General features: G+C 46.5%; 1 protein-coding gene across 1 annotated transcript in view; it reads right to left on the reverse strand.

Annotated features, from left to right (window-relative positions):
* Nucleotides 1-467: 467 nt before the first annotated feature.
* Nucleotides 468-16,370, reverse strand: part of LOC8031857 (neurotrimin) — a 76,411-nt gene continuing 60,508 nt past the window's right edge. Inside the window, exons 5-6 of the mRNA XM_042289148.1 lie at nucleotides 15,467-15,763; nucleotides 468-604 (exon numbers count right to left, since the gene is read on the reverse strand). Of these exons, the coding sequence (XP_042145082.1) occupies nucleotides 468-604; nucleotides 15,467-15,763 (434 nt within the window). The remainder of the gene's footprint in view (nucleotides 605-15,466; nucleotides 15,764-16,370) is intronic.

Consider the following 16,370-nt stretch of genomic DNA (forward strand, 5'->3'; position numbering starts at 1 on the left):
AGCCAGTTTCACAAAGGTCTGAACAACACTGGGCTGCCGTCAGTTCGCCGCACGTTTTAACACGTTTTCGAATCACACACAGGGAAACGGCAGCAGTCTGTGATCTTCGTCGGGTCGCCCTTGCCAGTCCACTGGCCGTAGTGAAGTTGGCAAAGTCTACTGGAAGGTAAGGTTGGGGAAGGTACTCTATCTGACATTGATTTCTCATGCACTCACTCGCTAACATCACCAACGGGGCTTGAAGTTGGAGACAAACAAAAAAAAACACGCAAAAAATGAATGAGCACTGGAATATCCACGGAAGTCTCCTGCTGGACTGCGGCCGTAATGGTAGTTTCACCCGATTACTGCGATGTCACTTTCGGTGTATCAGACCTCACTTCTGATTCCAAAAGTCCCAGTCAATCCCCGGCACGAGAACAAGATGGACGATTGTGTGTAGCACTGTCGATCTCGAAGACGCTGTGTTACCTCAGCATGACACCGGCGATGACGTAGCACATGACGTAGTGGACAACCGACCAATGGAAAATTGTCGCGATTGTTTGGGAGGAGGAAGATGATAGGGGCTTTCCGTCGTGCTGCATCGCCGCTGGTTTCTCACCTGCAAAAGAAAAATAACGTGGAAAAAGAAATATCTTGTGAATCACGCGATCATCTTCAATTGCACGTTTCAAAATGTACCATTAGCGACTTGTGCGACCCAAAGTGTCGCTGTGGTCGCAACTCGCGATTGGCAAAACGCTCACTGTGACGTATTCTTCTGGATTAACTTTTCCTTAGCCGACGGAAATCAGGGCGGACAATGTAGGAGTGTCAACTGTACGATGTGCTTTTAAAAATTCGATGATTCGAAGCTTCCATAATTGTTTTCAGATACACTATCGCACATGTATTTCGCAACCGATGATACGTAGTCAAGTATTACAACTCATAACGTCACGGTGAGGACAATTGTGGTTGTGGCGTCACGAACGGGCACCGTACGAGGGCGCCACCTAAATATCTCGCCCCTAATCGACCGTGGCAAAGTGCGTTAGAAGCTTCTGGGGTGTATTAAGCATTAATATTCCATTAATAACCTAACGGGGGGTGCACAATAGAAATGTTTCGTGCAATCTTCGTTGGCCCCTTTATGGTATTTCCATTTATAGATCTTACAAAAAATACTCAGATTCATCCGTATGCATTAAGAGCAACGATCCCCTGATGTTTTAATAAAATATTTCTAGTACCTAAGTACTCCCACAAACCATAATAAATACATGTTGGGTGTCTCAACAACAAAAAAAGTTAAATTTTTTTTTAATTTTTGTTTGCTAAATGTAAGCACTATATGCTCTAAGTAAGCTATATTACGCTGTCTAAATGTCGTTAACAAGCAAAAAAAAAAACACAAAAAAGGGAGATGGTTGTGTACTATACTGTAAGCTAGACAGATGGTAATTTCAAGAAGGGCACACCGAGTAGTAAAACTCCGAAACACAGATACAAGTTTCTTTTTATGACATTTTGATCCTTGTCTTAGCGCCAATGCAAAGACGTAATCCTAGTACGTCTTTTTAGTAGAAGCCCACTAGGCACGGGTGGACCAAGTAATACGCATTTAATAGTTCTACTGCTTAACTATATAAAACGGCATCAATAACGCACGTTTTAAATACAAATACAGCGAGAAGCTTAGACGGTTCTTGAAATTTTACTTCACGTTTTCTTTTTCCGTGTTTTAATTACTATAGTTTGCTTGAAGACGCCGAGGGCCACAAAACTATGTTTAGTTATCTTTGGAGACGTTTTATATTTCGAGCATCTACCTAGGATGTATAAAAACAACTTTGAATGCACCATATTAGCTTTAGGGTTACAGGGTAAGGATCAAATTTATTAATGGTCACTTTTAGAAGATTATCACGGAGTTAATAAGGCGTAATTTCAAAAGAGAAGTATTTAAATCGTAAAAAACAATCTGCAAGCAACAAACTTGCGACAAACCCGGAGGAAGAGGGGGGGGGGGGGTATTGATGAGCAGGCCATTCACTAGGTCTAAATGTTGTTTTCTTTGTTGTTTCTACAAACATTCATAAATGACGCTGACGGCAGCACATGTATTCTTTGGTAAAAGCAAGTCCTACAATTTTTTTTTCGTTATTACATGACGAGCGTACTCTTTTTTTCCCTCGCAGTGCCTTTCAAGCGTTATTTCTATGTTTGTTCAGTTTTGTATTTGTACGATAATTTATTTGATTCTATCACCTGTTTGTACGTTGAAGGCGATTTTAGAACTTTTAAAGCGAAAACGACGCTGCATTTTCAGCTACAAAAACCAAAATATGACAATTATTGTTAACACTTTTCTTTAAAGCTTAAAACCAACTTGGTTAGGATTTTTCAATACACTGCCACTCATTTAAAGCTACATACCGGTGTCGTAACTTCAAATGTATAGGGGGTCAACGACATTTATATTACGTCAGCGTCCCCTCAGAGAATGTCAATTCTGGTTTTATAACGGATAAAATAACACGTGCGGCCAAACAAACGCACTAAAATAGAACCTAGAATAATTTTAAGAGCTTTGGTCAGCGAAGCGCGGGGCCATATTTATTCTGAGCAATTTATTATATTTGTAACTATTTTTTAATCTTTCCAGCAGTAAAAAACAGAACATGTCTTAGTTATGCGTATGATATATTTTTTATTCAGCGTTAATATTTGTGATCTAACACTTCTCACCGAAATATTATTGATATCCGCGAGATCGGGGGCCAGCTATCCTCAAAAGATCCAAGGGACCGATGGGACATAAAACGAAGATATTCCAGTTTCTTCCGTTACCGCTAGGCAATTCGGAAATTGCGGATATTAGAAGAGACGTGGCGGCCGGTATCTGGCACTAAAACGTTTTTTTGTTTTTTTTTTTTTGTTTTCTGTCGAATGCGCAACCATCTAAAAGTACAGTATGAATGTATCAAGGGCATTCACACCTCGGCGCGTATCTGGCATAAACGTACAGTTCAGTGTTTTCAAGGATTCATTTTATTTTTAATTCCTGATTTTTTTTTTGATTTTGTTTTTTTCTCTCAGTTTGGTGGGGAAGCCTTGTGTATATTTTTTTTTCAGACAAAAAAAAAAAAAAAAATAGGCATTTATCTGGGTTATGTAGGACCTCGACGATGGATTCCTCAAACTCAAGAAAACATCCGCGTGACCGAAATGTGTGAAATGCCTTTCAATACCGATAATAGAAAAAAAAAATAAGAAAGACCATGCTTCTCCCCAGAAAAGCTGCTCCGCGGATGGTTCGCTGCTTGCTGTGTTCCGAGTCAACAGAATATAACGTTGCAGGTTACGATTTTTCTACACGCGATTTTAATATTTACTTCACGTTACAAAACAACTCAAATTTATGCACTTGGTGTTAGGGATGGCTTTTGAGATCAATAATTTATGTATTTGAAGTTGACGTGCCACAAAATATTAATAAAGTAGCCCCGATATTTACGAGAAGTCATTGAATTGCGCAAAGAGCACATAATTTAAATGTGAGCTTACGGTAATTTTTTTCTTTATACTACAAGTCGTTGCCTGGCCTTTCACTTTACCGAAATACAAATTTTACGAAAATACCTTCCTAAACATATGTAGCTTATTTAAAAAAAAAAAAGGTTGGGCGCTGTCTTCATAAATTTACAAAGAATGTAAAAAAAAAGCTCAACATAAGGAATGGCACTAAAATCATCTGATTAACCTCCAATTTTACTTACTACAGACGCAGTTTTATTGTGCATTTTCTTGTCTTTCTATTGGAACAGTGCGCGGAGCATAACATCATAAACAGGAACGGTCAGTATTTTCAATTTTTGCAATCCGGAACTCCACGTCCATTCACAAGAGACATCCAAAGTATGTTCGATGCTTTAATAAAAGCGTCTTCACAATGTACTCGAATGCAATTTGAAATAGATCAACCAAAATCCTAAAGCATAGGCCATTCGTCATTTTGATCTAAACAGCGTGACAAGGTATTCATATCACACTAGAAAGGAAAGGATCTGGAAAACTCTATATGAAATCGGGTGTGCCCATATTCCATGTATGCTCTTTTTCGTGTTCTTTTTTCTCCGTCCTTCGCATGATCTGGCCGTTCGTAATATTTTTTTTGTCTCGATTTCACTTACTTATTTGTTGTTTACTGGAACTATGAGTCAAACATCTGCTCTCGACTTACTCATTTTGCATATCTTTATGTTTGCAAAAGCAATGTCGAGACGTTGACAAAGCGGTAAACTTTCTATATTACAGACAATAGACAAATGTTCCTGCTAATGGTACTCGTCGTAGCCGCTCATTGTCAGCGATGATGTAAAATTCAGCGATTTTCCACTTTCCAAACAGCAGGGAAACCGTTTTTTCACCTGCTCACTGGAGGTAACATAAAAGCTGTAAAAGTTTCATTGATTCGTCTGGTAGACGTTATAAGGCCCTGGTAAAAACAAGCCGTGTTCGAAAATTCTTTTTTAGAATGAACCTCCGGTTTATGTGCACTATGTAATGCCGCGGCCCTGTAATTCTATTTATTTATTTATTTTTTTTTTTTTTTTGGGGGGGGGGGGGGGGTGGGTAGCGGCAGTAGAAGTAAAGATGCCGAGCGATTTGAAAAAGTAGGCCGTGAGGTTGAAAATTCATTTTGAATCTACAGCGCCCAAAACTTCATGCATTATTTATGTCGCCGACTCGGGAAGCTCGGGGAATGAAGGTGCTAAGGCGCTGACGTCTGCCTTACAGTCCAAGAAACGCTTGTTTTTGTTTTGTTCTTAAAGCGGATTTAGTTCTCTCAGCGATATTCGAACATGTACGCGATGAACTAAAACAAAACGAAAAAAGGACATCTGCGTGCGTTATGCTTTAGAGTATGATATCTGAGCGAGTTTCTGGCCCTAGAACTTTGGTTGGCCTTGAGTTGTGAGCAGTCATGGAGTTTTTAGCCGTTACTATATTTGTTTGGCCAACACAACCAATCTCTTTTTTTAGAAAGAAAGTGCTCGGTAAATTTAGGATTATTAACGTATTTCAAATAATTTCTAAGCAAAAAAAGCACAAAAATTCGTCAATTGAATTGCGGATCGTATTCACTGAAAGTGCCATACAAACTGTTTCAGACATTAATGTAATATTAACCGCTTACACTCTTTGTAGTATAGAGGGCCTTTAAATTAAATATACCGGATACAACTGTACTTAAGGAACAAGGTTTAACCTTCAAATTTCACTCGATATTTTTCAAATCAAACTGAAAAGCATGCCTCTTAGTCACATTGTTCGCTACAAATGCCGAAAAGACCCTCCTAAAGTCTACTTACTGTCGTATTTTTTAATATCAATTTCTTAAACAATTAAATTGAGCAAAGATGGATGCCAAATGTGCTATTGATTCCATATATCTTTTTTATATTAATTACGTTTTCATTTTTTCTGCCACTCGACGAACCACTTTAATTCAAATAATTGTTGTTTTACTGTAATTTTTTTTTCTTCACGGTTTATGTAAATACATATGCCGCCAGAGGCTTCGCAATTTCCTAAAGCATGTTGAGGCCGCTGTTTTAGTCTTCCCTGATGTTAATATACCAAATTGGTTCCTATATAGTGGATGCGTTGAAATCCAGCGGGGAAAGCAAGTTGAACATCGTATCTAATCAAAGGGCAAGGCCTTCACGAAGGAAGCAAAAGTGGGTGGCTGCCTTTTAAAACAGTATTCATTTTACTAAGTGCCGCTGATAACTCTTTTCCTCCGCTCGAAAGTGCATTGCCTTTGTCTAGGAGAGATATTGCGAAATCTTCTGATCAACATTTGCTACTCAGATTTTGCCGTTTTTGTGTAGAAATGTTTGCTTGAATCCTTAAATAGCCTAATAGCTTACGGAGACAAAGGTTGTTGAACTCTATTTTTTACTTTGTAGAAACAATATTACTCATTTAAGATTCTCTTTGTCTACCAACCCTTATCTTTTATGTACCTCAGCTTCAGGAATACTTTTTGCACGCATGTATTTATTTTCTTTGAGTGATCTTTTTTAAAGAGGAATGGTTTGTACACAACGTTTCGACCAAATAATAAGAAACAAGATACTTGGCACAATTTTTAGCATTTTCACGTTGTTTATTTTTTTTAATTCGTACTCTAATGATTATTTGTTTTTGTTTTTCACAATTACCCGTCATAATTAACCTTTTTTAACAGTTAAGGTATTTTGAACAGGCGGTGTGGGTTACAAGTATGGAGGGAGCTCAAGAGAAAAGAGAACCGTGTTTTCCGGGCCAGGTAAATAATCAAAGCATCGAAGAAAGCTCAAACTCTGTAAGACTGCGACGCTAGCGGTTGAGATATAACGCGAAATTTCGGGATCATGACTTTATCGGGATTAAATGATAACTAATAAAAACTCAATTTTTTTCTGAGCCGATGTTCACCTAAGCGTAATATTGTCACGAGTGGTGACCAGAATAACAATAAATAAACAGGAAAAACTGAACGTTTAATGTGGCGAACTTGTGCCAAAACAATAAGAGAATAGAAAATAATAACAAAGCGTCGCGAGCGTCGAGGTCGGCGAGACAGCAGAGTCGAGCGCTGGGGCGAAACTGACTCGACAAGGTCGCGGGTGGCCTCTTATCTAGAGTGAGTCACTATCTCGAAGATTCGGCGGAGAAGGTTCGAGCGTAGCGCGCTCGGGGCAAGAAGGAACAAGCACTTTCTAGAACAAAAAACAAGGATGAACGATAGTTATGTCCGCAGCAAGAATGAACGAGAACTTCCTACAAGTCCGTGACCCTGCGCGCGGCATTATCCCCCCCCCCCCCCCCTTTAAAAAGTGCATCGCCCCGATGCAGCACAAAACGAAGAACAACAAACAAAAACAAATCCAAAACAAAAAGGCAGCAGAATCGCGAGTCGCAGTTCACAGTTCACAGTTCACCCGTCGACGAGGGTGGAAAGTTCTATCGTTCGTAACACGGCTTCAGCCGGACGACGTGCACCACCTCGGGTCGCGGCTGACGTCTTGCAGATGGGCGCGTTCCGTCGGGTAGAACTTCATAGTTCAGATCGCCGAGGCGTCGGATGATCTTGTAGGGTCCGAAATAGCGTTTCAGGAGTTTTTCGCTGAGACCGCGACGACGTATTGGTGTCCAAACCCATACCCAGTCTCCGGGTTGAAAGTGGACGTCCCGGCGACGAAGGTTATACCGGCGTGCGTCGACTCGCTGTTGGTCTTGAATCTTGACTCTTGCCAGTTGACGAGCTTCCTCCGCGCGCTGGGAGATGAGTTGAGCGTCGTCGTTGACATCACCGGTTGGCACGTGAGGCAGCATGGCGTCGAGCGTCATGGTAACCGTTCGGCCGTGTACCAGTTGGAACGGTGTCATTCCCGTAGTTTCTTGAACCGCTGTGTTGTACGCAAACGTGACGTACGGCAGCACCTCGTCCCATGTCTTGTGCTCTACGTCGACGTACATGGAAATCATGTCGGCGATGGTTTTGTTGAGTCTCTCCGTCAGCCCGTTGGTCTGGGGGTGGTACGCCGTGGTGCGACGATGGCTGGTGTGGCTGAGACGAAGGACTTCTTGCGTCAGCTGGGCCATGAAGGAAGACCCGCGATCTGTAATCAGTACTTCAGGTGCGCCGTGTCGAAGGAGAATGGACTCGACGAAAAATTTGGCGACTTCCACGGCTGTTCCCAATGGCAGGGCTTTCGTCTCGGCGTATCGTGTAAGATAATCGGTCGCGACGATAATCCACCGATTTCCTTGCGTCGATGTTGGGAACAGCCCAAGCAAATCCATTCCGACTTGCTGGAAAGGCCTAGTCGGGGCAGGTATCGGCTGCAGGAGTCCTGCTGGCTTCGTCGGAGGCCTCTTACGTTGTTGGCACTCATGGCACGACCTTGTGCACAGATGGACTGTTTTCGGGAGTCTCGGCCAGTAGTACTTGTCACGAATCCGGGCGAGCGTCCGGCTGTAGCCAAGGCGTCCAGCCGTCGGGTCGTCGTGGCATGCTTGAAAGATTTCTTCTCGCAGGCTGGCCGGAACAACCAGTAGCCAAGCAGGGTTGCTCGTTCCGAAGTTCTTCTTGAAGAGCACACCTCGCCGCAGAACGAAGCTTGACAAGTCTCGGGCCAAGACTCGCGGAACTGAACTTCCTTGGCCTTCAAGGTGTTCGATCACGGCGCGAAGTTCCGGGTCGTCTCGTTGAAGTGCTCCCACGTCGGCATCTGTCACTGCACCGAGAAAACGGGCGTCGTCGTCGTCGTCAGTGCTTTCGGGAGGAGATTCGACTGGGGCCCTAGACAAACAGTCGGCGTCGTTATGCTTGCGGCCAGACTTATGCACAATGGCCACGTCGAATTCTTGCAGTCTAAGACTCCAGAGAGCGAGGCGTCCTGACGGGTCCTTGAGGTTGGCGAGCCAACAGAGAGCGTGGTGGTCCGTGACAACGCGAAACGGGATCCCGTACAGGTACGGGCGGAACTTGGTTAACGCCCAGATGACAGCGAGACATTCCTTGTCGGTCGTCGAGTAATTTTTCTCTGCCTTAGACAGTGCCCAGCTTGCGTAAGCGATCACCCTCTCTGCTCCGTCTTGTCTTTGGACGAGTACCGCGCCGAGTCCGGCGTTGCTGGCGTCCGTGTGAACTTCCGTTTCCGCTGATGGATCGAAGTGTCCGAGGATAGGGGGCGACTGGAGTCTTTCCCTCAGTTCGTTGAACGCTTGTTCTTGCTCCTCCCCCCACTGGAAGTTCACGTCGTCCTTGGTCAGATGCGTGAGCGGTGCAGAAATCTTGGCAAAATCGCGAACAAAACGCCTGTAGTAAGCGCACAGTCCAAGGAATCTTCTTACGGCTTTCTTGTCTGATGGCTTGGGAAATTCTGCAACAGCAGATGTCTTGGAAGGATCAGGGCTTACACCCTGAGCACTCACGACATGGCCCAGGAACTTGAGCTCGCCGTAAGCGAACCGACATTTTCACGGCTTTAGTGTCAGTCCAGCATTCTGGATAGCCTGTAGTACGGCTCGCAAACGTCTCAGGTGCTCGTCGAAGTCGCTTCCGAATACCACGACGTCGTCGAGATAGACGAGGCAGCTTTGCCATTTCAAGCCGGAAAGAACGGTGTCCATTACGCGCTGGAACGTCGCCGGTGCTGTGCACAGTCCGAACGGCATCACTTTAAATTCGTACAGTCCGTCCGGCGTGACGAAGGCAGTCTTCTCACGATCCCGTTCGTCGACCTCGATCTGCCAGTACCCACTCTTCAGGTCCATCGACGAAAAGTATCGGGCATGGCGCAGCCGGTCCAGAGTGTCGTCGATGCGTGGCAGCGGGTAGACGTACTTTTTCGTTACGGCGTTTAGTCGGTGATAGTCCACGCAGAACCGAAGAGTCCCGTCTTTCTTTTTCACCAGGACTACCGGTGAAGCCCACGGGCTGCTTGAGGGCTGGACAATGTCGTCATCGAGCATTTCTTGGACCTGCCTCTGAATGACTTCTCTTTCTTTCACGGAAACACGGTACGGCGACCGATGCACAGGAAGCGCGTTGTCTTCAGTGACAATTCGATGTTTCGCAACGGTCGTTTGGCGCACCTTTGACGACGTGGAGAAGCACTCAGTGAACTTGGCGAGAAGGTCACTGAGTTGTCGTCGTTGTGGGGTAGGCAGGGTTGGGTCGATGGCAAACTGCGAAGGCGGCGTTGTCTTATGTGGCCACGAAGAGAGGTCTTCTGATATTCCGGCGATTGCGGCTGCGTCCGGGAGTTCCTCGGCGTGGCCCACGGCAGTGCCTCTCGTAAGGTGCTGGGCCTCCTGTCGGAAGTTCGTTACGAGTGCGACAGTAGTGCGTCCGTCTTGGAGCTCCGTGACGCCTCTTGCGATGCCGATCCCTCTTCCTAGAAGCAACTGGAGGCTTCCTTCGAGCAAAACGTCGCCACAGAAAGTCTCATCGACCCCGACGGGTACGAAAACACTTGACTGCGGCGGTAGGTTCACGTGGTTTGCGAGGACTCGTACCGCGGATGACGTCATTTTGGGGTCCTCCTTTGGTGGAGCAGGTTTTCGAAGCGTCAGCCGGTTTGCTCCGAGGTCGATGACGGCGCCATACTCGCAGAGAAAGTCCATTCCGAGGATAACGTCCCTCGAACAGTCTTGCAGAACGACGAACTTGACAGGGCACGTCTCACCGTGGATCTTGACGCGAGCAGTGCATCTCCCGACCGGTGTGATGAGGTGCCCTCCGGCGGTTCGTATCTGAGGTCCATCCCACGGCGTCGTGACTTTCCGAAGGCGGCGGGAGAGCCTCCCACTCAAGACTGAGTAGTCTGCTCCAGTGTCCACGAGCGCTGATGCGTCGTGGCCGTCGATGACGACGTTTAGGTTATTGGACACCGTTGCAGGGGCGTGGTTTCGAACTCTGGTAGCGTTCGAGTGGGGGCCCTCCGACGTTCGTGGAGGATCTTGGCGTCGGTCGTCTTCGGCAACTCCACCTCCAGGGGTTGCCGCGCCTAGTTTCCCCGGCGAGGAGCGAGGGGCGACAGGCTTTCACGTCGGGGTCGGTGCATCGGCGAAGCTGGACGTCGTGGCGACGGCGACCGGAACTCTCGGCGGGACGTAGGCTCGGGGGACTGAGGTCGTCGCAGGTACTCGTCGATCTCCCGAGGGCGTTCACCATAACGGGGTCGCGGGTCGTTCGGGTGGAACCCGCGAAGCCCGAGTCGTCGGTATGGGCATCGGCGGTAGGTGTGGTCCGCTTCCCCGCAATGGAAGCACAGAGGGCGTCGGTCGGGCGTTCGCCACACGTCGGTCTTGCGGGGTGCGTGAGGCTCCGGGCAGGCGTACTGGACCTGGTCGTCGTGGTGTCGGTCGTGCTGCGGCGCAGGAGACTGACGTCGGGGCGGCGCGACATAGGTGCGACGAGGAGGAGGCGGTGGCCGTCGAGCCACTGCGGCGTAAGTCAACGTGGGCTCCTCGGGGGCTGCCACGACGACGGGAGCCTCTTTCTGGAAGGTTCTCTGGACTTCTTCCCGCACAACCTCGGCGATGGAGAGTGAGGCCGGGCGTACTGCAGCGGGCAGGAGCTTCTTGAGTTCCTCCTGGACGACTTCACGGATAATTTCACGGATGCCGGGGAGGGTGGTGCCAAGGTCGGATCCGGATGTCGCCAGAGTGGTTACGCCGGGGTGTCGCTGGTAGTGTCTGGCGCGTGCTTGTAGGGCCCGTTCCATATTCGTCGCCTCCGTGACGAACCCGTCGACGGTTGTCGGGGGATTGCGAATGAGGCCGCCGAATATCTCACTTTCACACCCCTCATCAAGTGGTGCAGCTTCTTCTCCTCGGTAGCCTGAGGATCGGCGCGGGCGCTCAGGCGGAGAACATCCTCAACGAAGCTGGTGACGCTCTCATGTAGGTCTTGGGTCCTTGTTCGCAGGAGATCTTCGGCCCTCTCACGTCGGTGTTGGCAGGCAAACGTCTTCTTTAATTCTTGCTTGCACACCTCCCACGACGTCAAAGAAGCCTCGTGGTTTTCCAACCAGTGCCTCGCAGTTCCTTCCATCGAAAAGTAAAGGTTCTGCAAGCAGTGCTCGGCTGACCACCCGTTATGACGGGCCACCCGTTCATAGTGTTGCAGCCAGTCCTCGATGTCCTCGTGTGCGTCTCCGTGGTACGGCGTCGGAGTTTTTGGTGCGACGGGCAGGTATACGACGGCAGGAGCAGCCGGGGCCTGCGCCTGGTCGGCCATCGTCGTCTTCTTCGGCTTGGGCTTGTCCAGTAGCAAACCGTATTCAGGATCCTCTCCCTTGATGCGCCGGCTGGTCCGAGTTTCGGGTTCCGCGGGGAGTGGTCTTCTCACTGGGCTTGGTACCGGACTTGCACTGCGGGATCTTGGAGGGGAACGCTGTACAGGCATGCGGTACCCCGCACCTCCACCAAAATGTCACGAGTGGTGACCAGAATAACAATAAATAAACAGGAAGAACTAAAGGTTTAATGTGGCGAACTTGTGCCAAAACAAAAAGAGAATAGAAAATAATAACAAAGCGTCGCGAGCGTCGAGGTCGGCGAGACAGCAGAGTCGAGCGCTGGGGCGAAACTGACTCGACAAGGTAGCGGGTGGCCTCTTATCTAGAGTGAGTCACTATCTCGAGCGTAGCGCGCTCGGGGCAAGAATGAACAAGCACTTTCTAGAACAAAAAACAAGGATGAACGATAGTTATGTCCGCAGCAAGAATGAACGAGAACTTTCTACAAGTCCGTGACCCTGCGCGCGGCAATATCACGAATAAAAGAACTACATTAAGGACGCGTTTGGTACTTATATTAGTGAAAAAAGCACTTATAAGCAAATGTAGGACATCGTTTTCTTTCTTGCCGACAAGTTTCGTTTTTTTTTTTTCAGCAAAATAGCTGTTAGATGCGCGCACAATGTCATTTTGTGTTTTGAGGATATTAGGCTTAGGTGGACGTCGGCTCATAAAGAAATTTAGTTTTTCTAAATGATCCTCTTATCCAGGTAACGTCACGTTCTTAAACCTTCGCGTTGTATCCAAATTGCTTGCGTCAGATTTTCATTGAGTTTGTGCTTTCGGTGTTGTATATTTTATTTACCGAGGCCGAAAAAGACGGTTTCCTTTTCTTAAGAGTTATGTGTACTGTTTTTCTGCGAATTTTGTTTTGGTTGGTGCACATTTATTGGAATAAAACCACTACGAATATTTAATGAGCTAGTCCCTATGTTTTTTTTTTTAGAAGTTGCACGAAAATGGGCGTCTTTGCAATAAGTGAGTGTTATCAAACTTGAAAACCATATGAGTCATACTATTTTAGTTATAAAACGAAATACTAGTGACTTGTCCACATATTGCCAAAAAAGCGTGTAACCTTCGTCTTTAGACTATCTTTTTCATTCCCATTGCAATTTCTCGGCATGCAATTTTGCCAGCCCGGATCTGGAGGCCCCTGATGGTTCACAACGTATACTTGAATTCATATATAGGATGGTCCAAGTCACCAGGCTCGATCTCAAATGGACCGTAAAACTCGACGCCTGCACTAGCCATCTAAAATTTTCATCAAATGTGTATTTCACAGGTCGTTTGTTTCTTGTAAAATTAGAAAGCATAGCTCTCTTTCTGTAAGAAATAGGGCCAAGAAACTTGCCAAGGTCTACGGCAAGCGGCGACCCAGACTACCAAGTTCAGCAGCGGGGTCTGTTTGGCGTTCGCATTGATAGATGGCGTCCGCATTGGTAGATGGCGTCGGGAGCAGCGTCTGAAGGTGCAGACGACCAGAGAAACAAAGCAGACGACACGCAGACGAAATCCGTTGGCAGCAAAAGCGCCACCGTTATGCCGACGCGTTTCTTTACTTTAAGTTTTGCCTTTATTGTCTGAATTTATTTTTTCACCGAAGGTAAATTTTTAAGAAATATTATTTTAATTTTAAGAAACCACGGTGTTCGCGAGCCGTCACGGTAAGGAGGTAGCGCCATCTATATTACAAACGCCAAACACACCCCGCTAGTGGACCCCTGTCGTCTGCGTCGCTGCCCGCCGCAGACCCTGGCACGTTTCTTGGCCTTATTTTTTTACAGAAAGATAGCTGCGCTTTTTAATTTTACAAGAAAAGAACGACCTGTGAAATACACCTTTGACGAAAAGTTTAGACTCCTAAATGCAGGCGTAAATTTTTACGGTTCATTTTAGATCGAGCCTGGTGACTTGGACCGCCTTATATATTGCTTGACCCAAAAGTAGCAAGAGGTTAATATGGTCTGATTCTTTTATATCGATAATGTGATGCAGCATGCAGAGAGAAAAATTGCTTTTTCATTTGTAGTATTATTAGAAAATAAATAAGGTGGAGAAAAATGTACTAGAGTGACGCTCTTAGTTGATACTATTGGAATATTGTGAACATCATTATTTACTTTAACAAATTTTCAACGTATTCTTTCAGGAATGATTTACGACCTTCATAAAGTGAGCACTTGCAAAGCTATCGCTTGAGTGTAATAGTACATAAAGATTATTCAACCCAGCCTTGAAATTTTTTGAATTTTTTTTAAACTCTGTGAGATAAGACTAACTTACTTCGCTTCAAGCAAGCCGGCCCTGTTCTCGTATGTGATTGTAGCAACTTACAGCAAGGGCAAAAAATAGTGCAAAACGTTTAAACAAAAACATGCTAATTTTTGCATTGCAATAAAAAAAACTAGAAAAAAAACAGGTATGGCTGCTCATTAGCCTTTTTTTTTGGCACTAGCGACGTTTTTGTTTTTTTTATTGTAATATTTAATTGCTGTCAATAGTTTCGATAACGGGCCGTCAAAAAGAAAAACTTTGTTCTTTTGTAAACACAGGCCATCCTCAATTTCCAGCGCTGTAAGCATAGTGCTTATTCTTGACATCTTCTTGAAGAATCATACTTATTCTTGACCCCACGAGTCCCCCAATTCTATGTTTACGATGCATTTGCTTTTCACAGAAAGGTTCAAACCTGTGAAGTAAGAATGAAGCATAATGTGAGATCATCAGGCTAATTAGCGGTGCTGCTTCTTACAACCGGCCTTGTTGGCTTGAAGTTGGCATAGCCTGCATTCCAACGGGCGAGTAAACTGGAGCTAAAGTTTCAATTGACTGGTCCGTTTCGACGCCGCATTTTCTTTGCCTACACTTCGCAAGTTTGCGCGTGACGTTAAACGCAGGGGCTTCGTGTTTGAGATTTTGACGTTTAATAATTTTAATTTTTGCTTTTGGTTATTTTATTTTTTACTAGACTTATCGGGATAGCATCCCCTTCAAGTTTAGCAGGAATCGAACAAAAGTCCATTGAGCGATCCATTGTCTATAGCCGGTACGCGATCTGCAAAAGCGTCATTTTCTGAACGATGCCCAATGTTCCCTGGCATGTCTCGTCGCTAAATGTAGCGTGATAGCGTCCCTGTCAAATATAGTGGCCACCGAACATAGATCCCTCCTGCAATCCACCGTCTTTAGCCGATATAAACCATAGATTGGGGGATCGGTGTCCGAGTGGGCTAGCGCACACCAGCTCGGAGCACGTGGAGCGAAAGCTCGCGCTGCAGAACCTAGGGATCCTGGGTTCAATCCCCACCCGTGCTCGCTTCGATCTGGATGGGCATCGTACCGGCATGCGGTACTGTGTGCTGCACGTTAAAGACCTCCAGGCTAGCGGTTGTACTGCAGTGGCTAAATTTATAATCTACAGCTGAGAGACAAGCCGCCCGTTTAGGCAGTCTGAGTTCAAGCTGTATGAATATACCCCCCCCCCTCCCCCCAACTTAAACCGTAGATTTATTTTTAATCGGTTTCTGAGTGTTTGGTGAGATGTATCGCGGAGACTGAGAGAGGGTTTGGGTCCTGGTATGCGTCGTCGACGCACATCGTTGGCGACTTACCGTTGACGACGTGCACGCTTATGCTGACCGGCTCCGCATTGGCCGGGTCGCAGGTGTAGTTGCCGGAGTCCAAGGAGACGGCCTTTCGTATGTACAGCCTGCTCACTGTCTTCTCTGGCCCGCCCTTGTGCAGGCTGATTTCTCCCTTGGCCGATACGTAGTTGATCATGCGGTCGTTGTGGTACCAGAACACGAAATGTGGCGGCTCCGGGCTCTGGCTGATCTCGCACGTCAGGTTGATGGAGCTGCCGGTGCGGATGAACAGGTCCGGGCCGCCCTCCACCACCGCCTTGGCCACTGCGAAGACAAATAAACAAAGATTTTTTTTATTGGGTTGCTTGTAATTTTTTGATAAATTGAGAACAACAGGGAGGCTTTTTCGAACGCCCGACCTCTAGCACACGCTCGTCGATTTTACCATGTTTCGACTTTGAGTGCATGCTCGAGGCTTATGAGACGCTGAAGCGTCAATCAATGCGAGAACCTTGCGTTGGAGGTAAGACAACTGAATGTGCTCGCATGGCCTCCTCTGTACTCACAGAGCCTGGCAGCTCGACGATGGAGCCATAGAGTGCCTTGTCGCAGATTTGGAGTGCGATGATCTGGTAGCAAACATCATCAAAGAGCCATTTCTCGGGGAACCTGGACGTCATCGCATAGCTCTGGCAGCTGCGAGGTCCCGAAACACGCTTGTTCGCTCGGGAGAAGTGTGTTTTGGCGTATCTCCGCAGCGGGGCGCCAGTCACGTGGCTCTCCTCTCATCCATTGTCTGCCGCTCTAACTTTTCCATTTCGACGGCCACTTCTCGTGGCAATCTGCCAGGCTTTGTCAGTATATAGGAGGCTGTCGTACTCCTTACCGTTCTCATTTTGTGAGTGTCTACATTTTTTTTGCTGAGACAAGT

The sequence above is a fragment of the Ixodes scapularis genome, unplaced genomic scaffold, assembly GCF_016920785.2.
Source record: "Ixodes scapularis isolate PalLabHiFi unplaced genomic scaffold, ASM1692078v2 PGA_scaffold11__112_contigs__length_91849675, whole genome shotgun sequence".
NCBI classification, from domain to species: Eukaryota; Metazoa; Arthropoda; class Arachnida; order Ixodida; family Ixodidae; genus Ixodes; species Ixodes scapularis.